This window comes from Tursiops truncatus, chromosome 1 (assembly GCF_011762595.2).
Source record: "Tursiops truncatus isolate mTurTru1 chromosome 1, mTurTru1.mat.Y, whole genome shotgun sequence".
NCBI classification, from domain to species: Eukaryota; Metazoa; Chordata; class Mammalia; order Artiodactyla; family Delphinidae; genus Tursiops; species Tursiops truncatus.
The window spans coordinates 4844819-4862650 of NC_047034.1; the positions used below are offsets into that span (position 1 = coordinate 4844819).

The 17832-nt window shown below is 39.6% G+C and overlaps 1 protein-coding gene across 4 annotated transcripts in view; it reads left to right on the forward strand.

The window, feature by feature from the left end:
- DENND1B (DENN domain containing 1B) overlaps positions 1-16762 on the forward strand; it is a 259192-nt gene extending 242430 nt beyond the window's left edge. For all 4 annotated transcript variants that reach the window (XM_019920439.3, XM_019920441.3, XM_019920442.3 and 1 more), the window contains 3 exons: positions 7582-7661; positions 8626-8842; positions 10433-16762. In XM_019920439.3, coding sequence (XP_019775998.1) covers positions 7582-7661; positions 8626-8842; positions 10433-10951 — 816 coding nt within the window. In that variant the 3' untranslated portion in view covers positions 10952-16762. The remainder of the gene's footprint in view (positions 1-7581; positions 7662-8625; positions 8843-10432) is intronic.
- Positions 16763-17832: the final 1070 nt, after the last annotated feature.

Here is a 17832-nt window from a genome sequence, read left to right on the forward strand (position 1 = left end):
AGGGTTGTCTTTTCATCTTGTTTATGGTTTCCTTTGCTGTGCAAAAGCTTTTAAGTTTCATTAGGTCCCATTTGTTTATCTTTTGTTTTTATTTCTATTTCTCTAGGAGGTGGGTCAAAAAGGATCTTGCTGTGATTTATGTCATAGCGTGTTCTGCCTATGTTTTCCTCTAAGAATTTGATAGTGTTGGGACTTACATTTAGGTCTTTAATCCATTTTGAGTTTATTTCTGTGTACAGTCTTAGGGAGTGTTCTCATTTCATTCTTTTACATGTAGCTGTCCAGTTTTCCCAGCACCACTTATTGAAGAGGCTGTCTTTTCTCCATTGTATATCCTTGCCTCCTTTATCAAAGATAAGGTGACCATATGTGCATGGGTTTATCTCTGGGCTTTCTATCCTATTCCATTGATCTATATTTCTGTTTTTGTACCAGTACCATACTGTCTTCATTACAGTAGCTTGGTAGTATAGTCTGAAGTCAGGGAGCATGATTCCTCCAGCTCTGTTTTTCTTTCTCAAGATTGCTTTGGCTATTTGGGGTCTTTTTTGTTTCCATACAGATTGTGACATTTTTTGTTATAGTTCTGTGAAAAATGCCATTGGTAGTTTGATAGGGATTGCATTGAATCTGTAGATTGCTCTGGGTAGTATAGTCATTTTCACAATGTTGATTCTTCCAATCCAAGAACATGGTATATCTCTCCATCTATTTCTATCATCTTTAATTTCTTTCATCAGTGTCTTATAGTTTTCTGCATAGAGGTCTTTTGTCTCCTTTGGTAGGTTTATTCCTAGGTATTTCATTCTTTTGTTGCAATGGTAAATGGGAGTGTTTCCTTAATTTCACTTTCGGATTTTTCATTAGTGCTTAGGAATGCAAGAGATTTCTGTGTGTTTTGTATCCTGCTACTTTACCAAATTCATTGATTAGCTCTAGTAGTTTTCTGGTAGCATCTTTAGGATTCTCTTTGTATAGTATCGTGTCATCTGCAAACAGTGACAGCTTTACTTCTTTTCTGATTTGTATTTCTTTTTCTTCTCTGACTGCTGTGGCTAAAACCTCCAAAACTATGTTGAATAATAGTGGTGAGAGTGGGCAACCTTGTCTTGTTCCTGATCCTACTGGAAGTGGTTTCAGTTTTTCACCATTGAGGACAATGTTCGCTGTGGGTTTGTCATATATGGCCTTTATTATGTTGAGGTAAGTTCCCTCTATGCCTACTTTCTGGAGGGTTTTTATCATAAATGGGTGTTGAATTTTGTCGAAAGCTTTTCTGAATCTATTGAGATGATCGTATGGTTTTTATTCTTCAGTTTGTTAACATGGTGTCTCACATTGATTGATTTGCATATATTGAAGAATCCTTGCATTCCTGGGAAAACCCCACTTGATCATGGTGTATGACTCCTTTAATGTGCTGTTGCATTCTGTTTGCTAGTATTTTGTTGAGGATTTTTACATCTATATTCATAAGCAATATTGGCCTGTAGTTTTCTTTCTTTGTGACATCCTTGTCTGGTTTTGGTATCAGGATGATGGTGGCCTCATAGAATGAGTTTGGGAGTGTGCCTCCTTCTGCTATATTTTTGAAGAGTTTGAGAAGGATAGGTGTTAGCTTTTCTCTAAATGTTTGATGGAATTCGCCTGTGAAGCCATCTGGTCCTGGGCTTTTGCTTGTTGGAAGATTTTTAATCACAGTGTCAATTTCAGTGCTTGTGATTGGTCTGTTTATATTTTCTATTTCTTCCTGGTTCAGTCTTGGAAGGTTGTGCCTTTCTAAGAATTTGTCCATTTTATTGGCATATAGTTGCTTGTAGTAATCTCTCATGATCCTTTGTATTTTTGCAGTGTCAGTTGTTACTTCTCCTTTTTCATTTCTAGTTCTATTGATTTGAGTCTTCTCTCTTTTTTGCTTGATGAGTCTGGCTGATGGTTTATCAATTTTGTTCATCTTCTCAAAGAACCAGGTTTTAGTTTTATTGATCTTTGCTATCGTTTCCTTCATTTCTTTTTCACTTATTTCTGATCTGATCTTTATGATTTCTTTCCTTCTGCTAACTTTTGGGGTTTTTTGTTCTTCTTTCTCTAATTGCTTTAGGTGTAAGGTTAGGTTGTTTATTTGAGATGTTTCTTGTTTCTTAAGGTAGGATTGTATTGTTATAAACTTCCCTCTTAGAACTGCTTTTGCTGCATCCCATAGGTTTTGGGTCATCATGTTTTCATTGTCATTTGTTTCTAGGTATTTTTTGATTTCCTCTTTGATTTCCTTAGTGACCTCTTGGTTATTAAGTAGTGTATTGTTTAGCCTCCATGTGTTTGTATTTTTTACAAATTTCTTTCTGTAGTTGATATCTAGTCTCATAGCATTATGGTCGGGAAAGATATTTGATATGATTTCAATTTTCTTAAATTTACCAAGGCTTGATTTATGACCCAGGATATTATCTATCCTGGAGAATGTTCCATGAGCACTTGAGAAAAATGTGTATTCTGTTGTTTTTGGATGGAATGTCCTATAAATATCAATTAAGTCCATCTTGTTTAATGTATCAGTTAAAGCTTGTGTTTCCTTAATTATTTTCATTTTGGATGATCTGTCCATTGGTGAAAGTGGGGTGTTAAAGTCCCCTGCTATGATTGTGTCACTGTCGATTTCCCCTTTTATGGCTGTTAGTATTTGCCTTATGTATTGAGGTGCTCCTATGTTGGGTGCATAAATATTTACAATTGTTATATCTTCTTCTTGGATTGATCCCTTGATCATTATGTAGTGTCCTTCTTTGTCTCTTGTAATAGTCTTTGTTTTAAAGTCTGTTTTTTCTGATATGAGAATTGCTACTCCAGTGTTCTTTTGATTTCCATTTGCATGGAATATCTTTTTCCACCCCCTCACTTTCAGTCTGTATGTGTCCCTAGGTCTGAAGTGGGTCTCTTATAGACAGCTGCCATACTGTTTTGATTACTGTAGCTTTGTAGTACAGTCTGAATTCAGGGAGCCAGGGTGCACAAATATTTGCAACTGTTATATTATCTCTTTGGATTGATCCCTTTATCATTATGCAATGTGCACTCTTTTGTTACAGTCTTTGAGTCTATTTTGTCTGATATGAGTGTTGTTACCCCAGATTTCTTTTGTTTCCACTTGCATGGAATATCTTTTTCCAGTCCTTCACTTTTAGTCTGTGTGTGTTTTCATATTTGAGTGAATCTCTTGTAGGCTGTATATAGATGGGCCTTGCTCTTTCATTAGTTCAGCCACTCTGTGTCTTTTGATTGGAACATTTAGGCCTTTACATTTTAAGTGATTTTTAACAGGTATTACTTATTGCCATTTTGTTAACTGTTTTGTGGTTTGTTTTGCAGTCCTTCTGTGTTCTTTTCTTCTTCTTAGTCTCTTCTCTGTGGTTTGATGATTTTCTTTTGTGTTAATTTTGGGTCTTTTTCTCTTTTATTTTTATGTGTCTATTACAGGTTTTTGGTTTGTGGTTACCATGAAGTTCATGTATAACAACCTATGTGTATAGCAGTCTGTTTTAAGTTGATGGTTACTTAAGTCCAAACATTCTTAAAACACTGTATTTTTATCTCCCAACACACCTTTTTGACATCACATTTTACATCTTTTTATTTTGTGCATCTCTTAATTACTTATTATAGTTACAACGGTTGATTTTACTACTTTTATCTTTTAACCTTCATACTTGCTTTGTAAGTGGTTGATACACTCACTATGTTTACTATATGTTCATGAGATTTTTTTTTAATATATTTCCTTATTTCTAATTTTGGCCTTTTCTGCCTAAAGAAGTCCCTTTAACATTTTTTTGTATGGTTAGTTTACTGGTGATGAGTTTCTTTAGCTTCTGTTAGTCTGGGAAACTTTACTGCTACTTTAATTATAAATGATAACCTTACCAGGTAGAGTATTCTTGGGTTTTAAGGGGTTTTTTTTGCTTTTTGGGTTTTTTTCTATCAGCACTTTGAATATATCATACCAGTTCCTTCTGGCCTATAAATTTTCTGCTGTGAAAGCAGCTTATAGTCTTATGGAGATTTCCTTCTATGTAACTAGTTTTTTTCCTCTCTTGCTGCCTTTAAGATTCTCTCTTTAACTTTTATCATTTTAATTACACTGTGTCTTGGTTTGGGTCTCTTTGGGCTCATCCTGTTTGGGACTCTGTTTCCTGGACTTGGATGTCTGTTTCCTTCACCTGGTTAGGAAAGTTTTCAGCCACTGTTTCTTCAAATAAGTTTTCTGTCCCTTTCTCTGCCTCTTCTCCTTCTGGGACTCCTATAATGTGAACATTAGTGTGCTTGATTTGTCCCTAGGCTCCCTTAAAGTATCTTTTTTTAAAATTCATTTTTCTTTTTTGCTGTTCCTTTTGGGTGATTTCCACCACCCTGTCTTCCAGATCACTGATCCATCCATTCTTCTGCTTCATCTAATCTGCTGTTGATACCATCTAGTGTATTTTTTATTTCATTTATTCTTCAGCTCTGCTTGGTTCTTTTTTATATTTTGTAATTCATTATTGAAGTTCTCACTGTTTATTATCTCATGAGTTCATTGGGCACATGTATGATCATTAGTGTGAACTCTTCATCAGATTACTTATTTCCATTTCGTTTCTTTTCCTGAGTTTTTGTCTTATTCTTTCTTTTCGAACACATTCCTCTGTCTCCTCACTTTGCCTCGCTCTCTGTATAGTTTCTGTGTGTTGGGTAGATGGGCTGCATCGCTCCGTCTTGAAGGAGTGGCTTATGTAGAAGGTTTCTCATGGGCCCCAGAAGAGCAATCCCTCCTGGTCACCAGAGTCAGATGCTCCAGGGGTGTCCCCCTCTGTGGGCTACGTGTCCTCCTGCTGCGGTGGCACCAAGGTTGCCCACTGGCTGGAAGGCCCACCCAGTCACAACTGCTCTGGGTCCACTGGTGGGCAAGTTGGTTCCAGGCCCAGCTGGTTGTAACTGCTGCAGGCACCCTGGCCCTTGGTGTGGCTGGCTGCAGGGCTCAGCCGCTCAGTTGCAGGTGTCCTGGTGGGTAGGGCTGGCCTCTCAGGGCGGGAGCCTCTTTAGGGGATGCTGGACCCTGGCAAGTGTACCTGCCAGGTGTGGCAGGACAGGAGCCGCTTTGGAGGGGCAGTGGCCAGGATGGGCAGGTTGGATGCGGCTGGAGAACGCTGGGTCAGGGCTGCGGTGCTCACAAGACAGATGGAGAATGTCAGAAGTGGCAGCTGCCAGTGCCGGGCCAGCTAGGTAGAGAGAGAAGAATAATTTAAAAAAGGGTGTCCACCAGCACTTCGGTCCCTGAAGAGAGTTCTAACAGATCTCTGCCCCTCAGCACCTGCCCTGAAGCTAGTCAGTGAATCTTCTCCTTCACATATGACCAGGTGCTTTTCCAACCACTGCCGACTCAGAGCTAGTGAGTCTGTGCAGAAGCCCTTCAAGAGCAGAGTCTCGGTTTTCCAGAGTCCCGTGGCTCTCCCAGATGTAAGCCACACTGGGTGTCAGTTAAATGTTAGGGGGCTCCCCTGCCTAGTGCAGGTCCCCCGGGCTGGGGTGCCCCCATATGGGGCCCTGACCCCTTGCTCCTGAGGGAGGGCCTCTAATATTTGTGATATTCCCTCCTGCTTACAGGTCACCGCATGGAGGGTGTGGGTCCTGACTCGATGGTCTCTGTCCCTCTGACCTGTTTCAGTGTGTGTTTCTTTATATCCTTCATCGTAGAGGAGCTGCTCTGCTGGTCTTCACGTCGTCCTCAGATGGGTCACTCTGTGTAGTTACAGTTTTGGTTTGTTCATGGGGTGAGGCGTGTCCTTGGGGTGAGGCGTGTCCGTGGGCTGAGGCATGTTCATGGCATGAGGCGTGTTCATGGCATGGCGAATGCAGGGTCTTCCTACTCTGCCATCTTGGTCCATAACAAAAACTGTAAAAGTTTTTTATTTTCTTGTGGAATGAACACTTAACATGATTCAAACATGCAAAAGAGAAGCTTATATGAATTCCCAGGTTCCTTGCATACATCTTCAACAATTATCAGCTTACGGCCAATCTTATTTCTGTGCCAGCCCTACCCATGATCCCTCCCCACCTCTGGATTAATTTGAAGTAAATACCCAATAGCATATCATTTAACCCTGCAGATATTTTGAGGTAAATCTGTAAAAGATAACTACTTAAAAAACATAATCACAGTGTAGTTCAAAAATGGGACAGATTGAACCTCAAGAAGAGTAGTAACCGTGATGGGGTGATGAGCCATATCAAATATATACAAATGATAATTTTTAAAGGCCCCTCCTGGCTCACCTTTATAGACTGTTAGATTAGCTCATTACTCTAAAAATTGTTAAATAAAAGGAAGGAATTATCCTGTTTTTCTGGTACACATTGTATTTCAGGATAGCCACATAGTTAATAAGACAGTTCTTTATGGAATGCCAACAAATAAATATAAAGGAAATGCTTTTGAAAAGCATAATTTTGAAGTGCCTACTGAAATAATGGATTTAGCCAGCGGTTACTATAGGATGCTAAAACCATCAGGTGAAAGGCTGATAAAGTTTGTAGTGGATGCACTGCCCAACCACACCTGAAGCCATTAATCAGTCTTAGTGCCACCCAAAGTGAGACATCTGATCACCAGGTGCCTCCAGGTGTGATGCACTGAGAAACACATCAACACCTGGGGGAATTCTTGCCAAAAACAGAGGGAAAACCCAGAACCTGAAGCTAACCAAGCTCCAGATGTAATTGCCAGTTTATAGGAAACGAGGGTAAAATAACACGTTAAAGGACACAGGTGGCATGGAGCAGGGGAAGGTGGAAGGGATCGTCCTCTGAGACGAGGGACATGTCAGCCAAATCCAGTGCTACCCTGTTGAGATTCTGGTCCAGATAAACTCACTCAAATATTTCGGGGGCAGTAAGGGAATATGAGATATTAGAGAATAATTATTAATTCATTATGTATGATCATGATATTTGGTTGTGTTAAAAAAATCTATCTGTTAAAGCTACATAGTGAAGTATTTACAGGTGAAATGATGCATTGTCTAGGATTTGTTACCTTGAGACCCAAGAGCAGCCTCACCTAAGAGCGTGTTAGAATCAGAACCTGTACCAAACTCCAAGAGATGTACATGCACTTTAATGATTGAGAAGCATTGCCTTAAAGTACTTGGTGTGAGGGAGAGTGTGGGTAAGGGATAAAAGCAACAAGATTGCAAGTATTGATTATTATTGAAACTGGGGGCTAAGTGCTTGGTGAAGTGATTGCCTGTAAGTCAGGGATTCCTAAATCGGGGACCGACAGACTGGGAGAGCGGGCAGAGTGTTTATGTACTCAGCCCAGTGATTTGTTTTTTGTTGACTGGTTTGAGATGTGAGCGTTGAGGTAAATGTTGTCTGATATCCTCCCCTTCCTCCTGCCCAGCTAGTCAAGTTACTGGCTAGTATTCAAAACCCCTGAATGCATATTTCTTTAAAAAGTATTCCTTGTCAGATCAAATTGTCGGTTAAAATTTATGGAAGAGACATACCTTAACGACTTAACGCCAGTGTGTCGATCTCTCTCTGTAGCCGCGCCTAAGAAGGACTCTTCAGAGCCTGGATGGTGTTCTGTGCGCTGACAATGATGAGGACGCAGAAAGAGCTAGCAAGTAAGTCGCGGGGTCTCCTGTTCTGTTACGCGATGCGGCTCAGCGGCAGAAGCTTTAGGTTACAAGAGAGATGTCAAAGAACGTGCACTCCCAGAGATCAGGTTTTACTCCCTTGTGGTATATTCTTCAGCAGGAGGAACCAGCGCTAATTGGAGTCTCACGGGGGATGAATCTTGAGATGGGAAAGCAAGATAGACCTGAAATAACTTGTTCTTGGGAAGCAGTAACGTCTGCAGCAATACCTGGGATAGTGTTAAAGGGGAAACAGAAGCCCACTCACTAAGTTAGACTCCTGCCCTCCTCCTGAAGAGGGCCAGGTAGATATCAGGAACGGTGAAAGTAGTCAATAGAAACAAACCAGATAGGCGAGGGGCGGGACCTAACTCCATGGTGGTATCAGAAGAGGAGAATTTAACGCAAAGTGTTAAAAATTAATTTTAACATAAAACAAGGGAAACAATAATAGTATATGTTCAACTTCTAAAACAATTTTAAGATATTTTGGGATGACAGAATCAACATTCTTTTTTCTGCATTAAGTATATCTTTGTTTATATAAGACAAGTGAATAAACAAATAAAAGGAAAACCATATAAAAATACTGAAAGTGAACTTGGAGTTAGCAAACTTCCCAGGTATTCTGGGAACCTGATATTTCTAAGGCTAATGTCCCAAATTCCCCAGGATTAGACTGTGAGAAGCCCCGCTTGTGCTTCCGGATTGATAAGGAGCCATAAACGTTTGTTTGCTCTCAGTGCACATACTCAAGATTTCCAGCATTTGAATCGGTGTGTACATCACTACAAAGAATTTGGCCATGAACCAATTATCCACTTTGCTGTTCTACAGAAATATTACATTGGTTTTAAAACTCCCACCTTAGTTGACGATCTTTGGTAAGAGGTTGCTTGTAAGTAGCATTCGTGGTCACGTAATCACCAGTGCGTGTTTTCTTTTTCTTCAGGTTGTCCTCTGAAGACGGAGAAGAAGCGTCTGCTTATTTCTACGAAAGTGACGACTCTCTTGAAACCAGAGCACAGGCCCCTTCCTCGGGTGAGATGGACTTGCTGGGCGAGATCCTGGACACGCTGAGCACGCACAGCCAGGACCAGGGGAAGCTGGCGGCGGCCAGGAGCCTGGACTTCTTTAGGTCGATGGACGACATTGATTACAAGCCCACGGTGAGTCGATTTTCCAACTGGTAAAATTAAATGAACAGTTTCTCGCACTCACTGTGATGGCTTTTGTCATCACCTTAGTTGGTAGGAGCGTTTGACCTCAGATAAGTGTCAAAACTCCAAAAATACTGTAAGAGTTAATCATTAAGAATTATTTCTAGTAACAAAATTCCAGCATTTTCCCTTTTATTTATGCAATTCTGGTGGTTATTGTCATTAATTGAAATTATTTTGTCAAGCAGTAGTATTTTCCTACAATCTAATTTTATAGTTGTCTTTTCTGGGGAACTTTTAAACGTGAAATGTTCCCACTTTTTTTCTGTATTTTCTGGATGTTCAAAAAAGTTTTAATAAATGTATTAATTCAAGTAATGTTTCATTGTATTGCTTTAGAAATAATACTTTAAACAGATTGAACTGGCTGCTTTAAGAACACAAGAGAGAGAAGTATAAGTAATTTCCACTCTGTTCTGATGGTAATAAATTCCAGAACTTGGCATGGATTATATAATATAGTCTGTCTGCTTGTTTTTTGTGTTATTTTGAAGGATTGTTTTGCAAATCCTTTTTATTTTTCAGCTTTTTTGTAGTATAATGACAAATAAAAGTTGTGTACATCTAAGGTGTACAACTTGATGTTTTGAAATGCTGACCACAGATGAGCTAATTAACATATCCCTTATCTCACTTAGTTACCTTTTCTTTGCGGTGAGAGCACTTGAGATCTACCTTCTTAGCAAAGAACTGTGGTCACCGAGCTGTACATTAGGTCCCAGCACTTTTCCCACCTGCACGACTGAAACCTGCCCCTCCAGCATCTCCCCATTTCCCCACCCTCCATCCCCCTCTGGTGACCCCCATTCTACTCTCGACATCTGAGTTTGACTATTTTAGGTTCCACATATAAGTGACATCATGCAGTATTTGTGTTTCTCTGTCTGGCTTATTTCACTTAACATAATGCCCTCCAAGTTCATCCATGTTGTCACGAATGGCAGGATTTCCTTGTTTTTAAAAGCTGAGTAACATTCCATGGTGTATACGTACCACGTTTTCTTTACCTGTTCGTCCATCAATGACATCTAGGTTGTTTCCGTAGCTTCACTATTGTCAATAATGCTGCCGTGAACACGTGGGTACAGCTGTATTGTCAAGATACTGATTTTATCTTCTTTGGATACATACCCGGAAGTAGGTGTATTATAGATTGCTGGATTGTATGGTAGTTCTGTTTTTAGTTTTTTGAGGATCCTCCACGCTGATTTCCACAGTGGCTGCACCAGTTTACACTCCCACCCGCAGCGTGCGAGGGCTCCTTTTTCTCCACACCCTCGCCAACACTTAGGGTCTGGTTTGAGTTTTATAGGTGATTGAAAGGTGCAAGGGCCTGGGCACCCGTATCCATCTCACTTCATTCCTGTTGAGGGCGCCCTGGGAGGTGTTCAGAGCTAACTGTCCATGCTTCATTTCCTCTGGGAGGGACTTTGAGTTCCCAGCCTTGAAAGATACTGATTTCAAAATGGAAAACAGTACTGCTGAAGTAATGCTATAATTTTCTTCCATTTTTTCTAAATGCGCTGTTTCTTCTCTCAGAATAAATCCAACACGCCCAGTGAGAACAACCTGGCCCTGCTTTGCGGTGGTTCCGGTGACCAGGCCGAGTGGCACCTGGGGCAGGACGACAGTGCCCTCCACGGCAGGCAGCTCCCGCCCTCGCCCAGGAAGCGGGTGGCCTCCAGCGCGGGAACGGACTCTCTGTCCATCCTCAAAGAGGAGAACGGTGAGCGACGCCTCGGCGTTGGTGCCGCGAGCCGACCCACAGAGCTGGGAGAGCCGGACCCCGCTCCAGGACTGGGTTTGCCGCTGGCTTCGCCCGGAGCTTCCCAAACAGAGAAGAAAGAAACACTAAGCCAGACTCCGGGTGATCCGCTGGTACCCAGCCTTGGGCGCCGTCCGTCTTTTGTTCCTTGGGAGAAAGAAGGGAAAGGAGCCAAAGAGACTTCAGAAGGTTCTGGACTGCTTCAGGAGGTGGTGTCGTTGTGCCACGTAACATCTGCCTTCCAGCAAGACTTAAACATCTCAGAAGGAAAAGCAAGTGGAAACCAAGCTTAAATCAACAAATGAAGAGTCCGTCGCTTGCATCCAAGCTTCTACGGAGACATTTTAGGAGTCCCTGTACCCTATCATAAACAAGGATTGGTAGAAAAGACAACTCTTCCTACCGTCTAAACATTGTTTTTCATTTGGGACATTTCTCCCACTCGTCTGTCTCGTGGTATATAGATTTATCCACTGATTTTTAAATGTAAAGCTAACTCTTCTACTGTGCTCTTAAATCGGGTACTAGCTTGTATGTATGTTGAAAGTATATATTGAACGTATGATTTCCCAGTATTTGGTGCTTAACGCCACTTATTTAAACGAAGTATACATCTAACCCTTGCACATAACCAGTAGCTACTGTACTAACCTGGTTGAGCATGAACTGGCCAAGATACCAAAACCTATCAATCAGAACTAGCCTGAAACTGTTGACCAACTAATTGCCTTAATCTTAAGCCTATATTAAGCATACTTACATAATTTATGGAACTGCAGGTAAATTTTGAAAGATAAATTATAAGTGTTCTGCAGAGCAATAATGCCTTTTTCTATTCATCAAATCAAGGACAAAATTCATTTTTTCAAAGTTAAAAAGCTCTCTTCTGGACACTGCAGCCATGTTTTCCAAAAGGTATAAAGGTTCGCATTTACCTTACATGTCACTCAGCGAAATATATGAAGTGCTGGATTACAATGTGAAATTAATGACTTCTGTTTACAAATGACACTTTAAGTTTTTTCACAGTCTTTCTGTATGACTTTGCTAAAGTAGGAGTCACCCCCAGGAAGCCAAATGTGACATAAACTGTCCTGATAAAAAAGTGTTCCTATCTGTTTTTCCCTTAACTAATAATTCTCTACCAGAATGCTTCATATCATCTCAGATGGACTTCTTAAAATAATTGATGTTATATTTTGGAAGTTTCAAATTTATAGAAACCGTGTGGAGAAAGTACAGTGTCCCCATGTCTCCCTACTCAGTTTCCGCTGTTTTTCATATCCTATGATGTCAGTGCAGTACGTCTTCACAATTCATGAACCATGCTCCATGCACATTTCCTTAGTTTTTCCCTGCCATCCTTCTTCTGTCCCAGAATCCCACCCAGGGACCACATCACACTTGGCTGCCACAGCTCCGTAGGCTCCTCTTGGCTGTGACCCTCTCTCAGACTTCCCTGGTTTTTGACGACCTTGACAGTTTTCAGGAGGACTGGGCAGATATAGGTATGCTGTAGGATGCCCCTCTGCTGGAACTTGTCTGGTGTTTTTCTCATGATTGATTGATTGTAACGGGACGGTTGGGTTTTGGGGAGGGGGTTACAGAAGAAAAGTGCCGTCTTCATCATTACATCTTATCAAGGGTCCATGCTGTGCACATGATTTGTGAATGTCGATGTTGGCCTTGGTCACCAGGCTGAGGTGGCGTTTGTGGGGTTCCTCCCCTGTAAAGCCGTTCCTTCCCCTGCCGCTCCTACTGCCGTCTTCAGGAGGAAGTCGCCGTGTGCCGCCCACACTGAGGCTTGGGGCTCGTGCTTCCTCTCCGTGAGGGCACGGAATCCACGTAAATTACTTGGAATTCTTCTACATGGGACATCGTCTCCTGTCTCTCAAATTCACTTTCAGGCTTTGAAGTTCACCTGAGAAGGGATCGTGCATTGACTGCTTGATGATTGGCTAGATAGACAGGAATAATCAGGAAAAAAACCCAGTGATGCTATGGTTCATTTGTTGTTAGTATGTTCAATATATATACTCTATACGTCCCCACTCATGATTTTTGTTTACATTATCATTTTAGGAAAGGTGTTTGAGAACCCATTCAAGAACCCTCATCAAGACTGTGCTCTAAAATATTTACTGAAATCATAATTTAATTTTCAATTAAAATCCTGGAAGGGGGTTTGTTAAAAACATTGCGTAAAATATTCATTCAGGTCAGTCTTTAAATAATTTAAAGAAAATGACCAAGTTTTACTTTTCTAAAGTGCATTTCAAACTCTCAATGGATATATTTTGGGAGGACAATTATTCATTCATGTTTATGAAGGAAAACAAGGAAGACCTTGTTTTCCATATAAGGATAGATTCTGTATGTATTAAGGAAAAGGGTGTTCAATCCTTTTTTAAATTTAATCCTTTTTTTTAAACACAAAAGATTCAAGGTTCCTGTCAAATTTTGCTTTTATATACTCGTTACAAAATTCCATTTTATTTAATTCAAAGATATAAAAAAGTCCATTTATCAGAAGAGCTATTTTAAATAAGAAGGAAAAACTGTCACTCTGGTCGTTAATCTGCTGGGCAAATATTCTTCATAATTTTTGAAAAGAATGTAAAGCAGCCCTTTAATGTGACTATTGGAATGAGGTATTTTTCCTTCAGAATTCACTGTCTGGAGACTGGGATCACTGTGAGTGTAGCACAGGCACAATTTGGGTTTTGATCCATTTGCTTGATAAGTTTCAAGGCCTCAGAAACGTGAGTTTTTTTCCTATCTTTTGGTCCCCTCACCAGATGTCTGACTGCACTGCTGTGTGTGGTGAGGGTATTCATCCACTGACAAGTCACATTTGTGTCAAGATATTTTAAACTGAATTTGTGCCTTATTTTAACATACAAAATCAGCTCTTATATTCCATGTTAGAAACAAAAGCAAAACCCCTGCATGTTATTCTTGGAAAAACTCCAAAAGACTAGTAGCAAGTATTCGTATTTCAAACCGTTAACATTTTAAGTATTCAAAGTCTGCTCTGAAACTAGACTTCCCAGTATTATGGTGGCTGTACAGAGAATGAAGTGACATTGAGGCGAGTTCTGAAATAAAAGTATTTTTCCTACTATCTTCACATTTTCTATTATAACTAAACCAAATATGTGTAAACTCTCCTGCTGTTTGAATTCTTCTTTTTTTTTTTTTTTACCCCCAAGGAGCAACACCTGTTATACAACAGAATTGTATAAACAAATCAGACCTTTGGCTCTGAGGCCCAGTCTTTATGTGACCTCTAGACAAAGTCACAATTCTCCCCAAATCCCACTCTAGTTATTATCCTTTTGCCCTTGGGTATTGCATCCATGGTATTTCAGGGGGATAGAAGAGTCGTGTGTGAATTTAGGGGCTCTTGTTTTGTTAAGTGAGACTGTGTTAAGTGGTATATTTTGATGGCTACCTACTTTAGCATATTTTAGAAAGGCACCAAAATATAGCATGAGTACTTTTCTGATTAAAAATTAAAAACTCATTTAGGAACTATTTATCAGCTGTTGGTACTGGTCATACACAAGGTACAGTAACTGTGGACATAGGGAAATAAAAGAATTGGCCTAGTCCCTGCTGTGCAGGAACTAATTAAAAGGAAAAGGAATTGTAAATCCCTGTTAACAATAATAACGATAATGTATTTTGCTTAGAAGTTATTCAGCCAAGATTCTATCACCAAAAAAAAGGCCTTTTTAAAGCTGCTTAATATAAAACGTGCTCTAAGTACAGAACCATTGTACCATGTCTAATTTGATTAACTTTCTCTACTGTTATACGAAGTACAGTAATGCTGCTACCTAGGACACCTACTTTTAAAGGCCAGATTCAGAGGCTCTTAGAAACTAAGTGTTCTCGTTTACCTGACTGTCCATCACCACTCTGCTCTCCTATCACCAGGCAGCGAGGCTCTGATGAAACCATGTCCCTTTGCACTACTTAGGGCCACGTCACTCGAATCAGGATTAACTGAGCATGCAGATGCATGTTGATGGGATCTCGTTTTACTGTCTTTACCTTGATAATAGCATTCTCTAGAAACAGCCTCCCCTCACACACACACATACACTTTTAAACTAAAACTGTCTGTGACAGTGCTGTTGTGAGGAGTTTGTGCTCGTATCCTAATAAACAGGACCCAGGAATGCTAATGAGTTCATCGTTTCTGAAGTAAGGTGAAGAAGTAGACTGCTGATAAAGAGGACAAAACTGTGACTATTCTCATAATTAGTAGATCTTCTTTTCTAGAAAATCTGAATTTTTCAGGAAAAGATTATTTTCATGAATAAATTTTCTAATCTGAATTCCATTTTGTTTAGCATACAATATCCTGATTCTGGGTAGATATTTGTATATCAGAATATAAATTGAAGAATGTAAAATGAACACCCAAACCTAATTCCCCCAGACCACTTCTTAATATATGAAATGCTTTCTACAAACTGTCAGTATTGACGTCTTTCCTCTGTCGAGCCCAGGAATCTGTTAGTGTCTGTTTCTTAAATCTTGTTTAAGAGGCAGAGTTGTTTTGAGCAAATCAGTTAACATTGTGATTTGGTCAAGGTAGGGAATTATGTGTATTTAGAAAGAAGCATGTTTTATTTTGAAAATAATAGGATTTTGTGCAATATTTTTTCTTGCATAATTTAGTTCATATAAATACATCTGCTTTTCTAGCAGATGCCTTAAGGTCATGTTTTTCAGTATTTGTGTAAAACTGTATGTAGCAACATTCCATGTGATTTTAGAGAAAACATATTCTTTATACCGTTGGCAGGAGAAATGTTTTTATTTAAAATAATTATGAATATTGCATTAATATATCATAACTGCCTCAGCAACAATAAATATGCAACAAGAAAATTCTGAACCTTAGATTACTATTGACAATACTGTTACTTTAAAAGAAATGTGTATAGTGCAAAATGCTGATTCTTCATGTGTACATTTAACAAATAGTTCTGTACCACATAAATCTAGATGGCATTTCTATGGTGATGACAAAACATATGTCAACTGTAATATCCTTTGTGATGAATCTTTGGTAAGATTTATAAAGGGCATTGCCAATACTTTTTGACTGTGTAAATTAAGTTAATTTTTGTATAATGTACAGTTTGTTTAACCTTAGAGCTTCTATAGATTTCTACTTTTGTTATACTTGAATGAGGCAGAAGCACTGTGGAAAATCTGTAGCTCTGGATGTGATATGCAAACATACCAAAAAAATAAAACAAGGTACTGAACAGCAAGCTTAACCAGATGCTTTCTATCCAGAAAGCTATGTTTTTTCAAACCATACTTAAGTGAAGGAATTTAAAATATACAATCTTTTATCTTAAAAGATTGCCAAGTCACAAATGATTACCTCTTTGATATGATAAATCTCTGAGTCTCTTCGTCTCTGTGTTACTTCGTGTTTCGGAAGAGAGCCTTGTTGAGGTACATTGACAAATCTGCCCCTTGGTTGATTACGTGACTTTTAGGACAGGCCAGAATTAGACTCTGTGCATCCTAAATGCACCATGTGTGTTGAGTCACCATCCTTTACATAGTCTAGTTTCCATGTGGTTATTTTGAGAACCTTTAATAATCATATACCAAAAATGAGATTTCTTGAATCTGTCATGATTCAGTACTTAGAGCAATGCCTAAAACAACAAGTATGAACTGCCTAAAACCTACAGTTTAAAATGCATAAAGCTTTTTTACACAAAAGGTACATGAGAGGTTAAAAACTGAACTTTCCCAAAGCTTATTTCTCTTTCTTTAAATGAATAACTGTTTGGAAGGACTGAAAAACTCGAGCTTTTTGCTAGCCATGGTGACTGGTATCCATACACACCTTCCCAGCATGAAGATGTGCGTCATTGTTCTTGCATCCTTGAGGCTACAGGATAAGAGTCATCTCTAAAGCTGACTACTATTGGGAGGACTTTGTAAAAGTATTGTTTGGGGAATTTTTAAAAATATATGCAAAAATAAATATTGGATGAATGACACATTACCATAAAGTGCCCAACGATGCAGGTTTAAAATAAAGTTGGTCATGATCAAAACTGCCTGGTGGTGACTCTTTTTAATGATTGGCTATAGTGCTCCTGGGGAACTGTCGCAAGGACCCTGCATCTCCATCTCGGAGCCTCGTGACTGCTGCAGTGTAAACTGAGCCCTAAACCTTTCTGGCGGGTTTGCTGGGGAGGCATCTGGTCAGCTAATTTCATTGGGCTCTGAAACCACAGAAGAGGTAATCAGTGTCACTAAGGACAGCACAGCAGGTCTAGCCAAGCCAAACGACTGTTTACTGACCTTCACGTAAGAGTCGAGGACGGACAGGAGATGCTCCCAAGCCTGGGAAGATGGGCTTCTCGTCCAGGGACTCTGAAGGTCCAACCTAGAGCAAAAGTCAAACTGGAAATAAGCACAAAATTTCCCTTGGGTGCAGAATTTCTGTGAATAATATGCTGAATTTTTCTTGTTTCCATAGCGGGAGCAAAGGTCTGACCCTGAGAAAGAGAGCATCCTTGGAAGCCTAAGATATAGCTGTGATTGATTTTGATTTTTAACACTTTGCCTGCCACTGTCATAGGGGTTAGTCTCAGTACTGCTTAGTGTCTGTGTCTGAGAAAGATGGTCATATCTTAATTTTATAGATGTAAATACAAAAACCCAGTTGGATTTTCCTTATATATAAATGAAAGAGAATACTCTTTTTGGAGTATTATTTTGTAGTGAGTCTGAGAATCTTCTTGCCGGGAAGTAGCAATGAATTATAGGACACACAAAAATGTATACATTTATGGAAAATATAGTATTAACAGCATAAAAATTAAATAGTGTACTGTGGAAGTTTCTAGGTGAATTAAAACCTTCCCCAAGTTCTGTCATTGGTATGGTCCTGTTACCTAATTTCCCTGAAACTTTATTTCTCTCTATTTAAAATAGAAGTGTCTGTTCTTAGGATGAATTCGTAATATTGAGACACTTTGTGTACATTGCAGCTGCCATATACAGTCTGCCCTCGGTATCTCTGTGTCCACAACCACAAATCCAACCAGCCCAGATCGGAAATACTTTTCTTTAATAATTCCAGAAAGTTCCAAAAAGCAAAACCTAAATTTATCCCCCACTG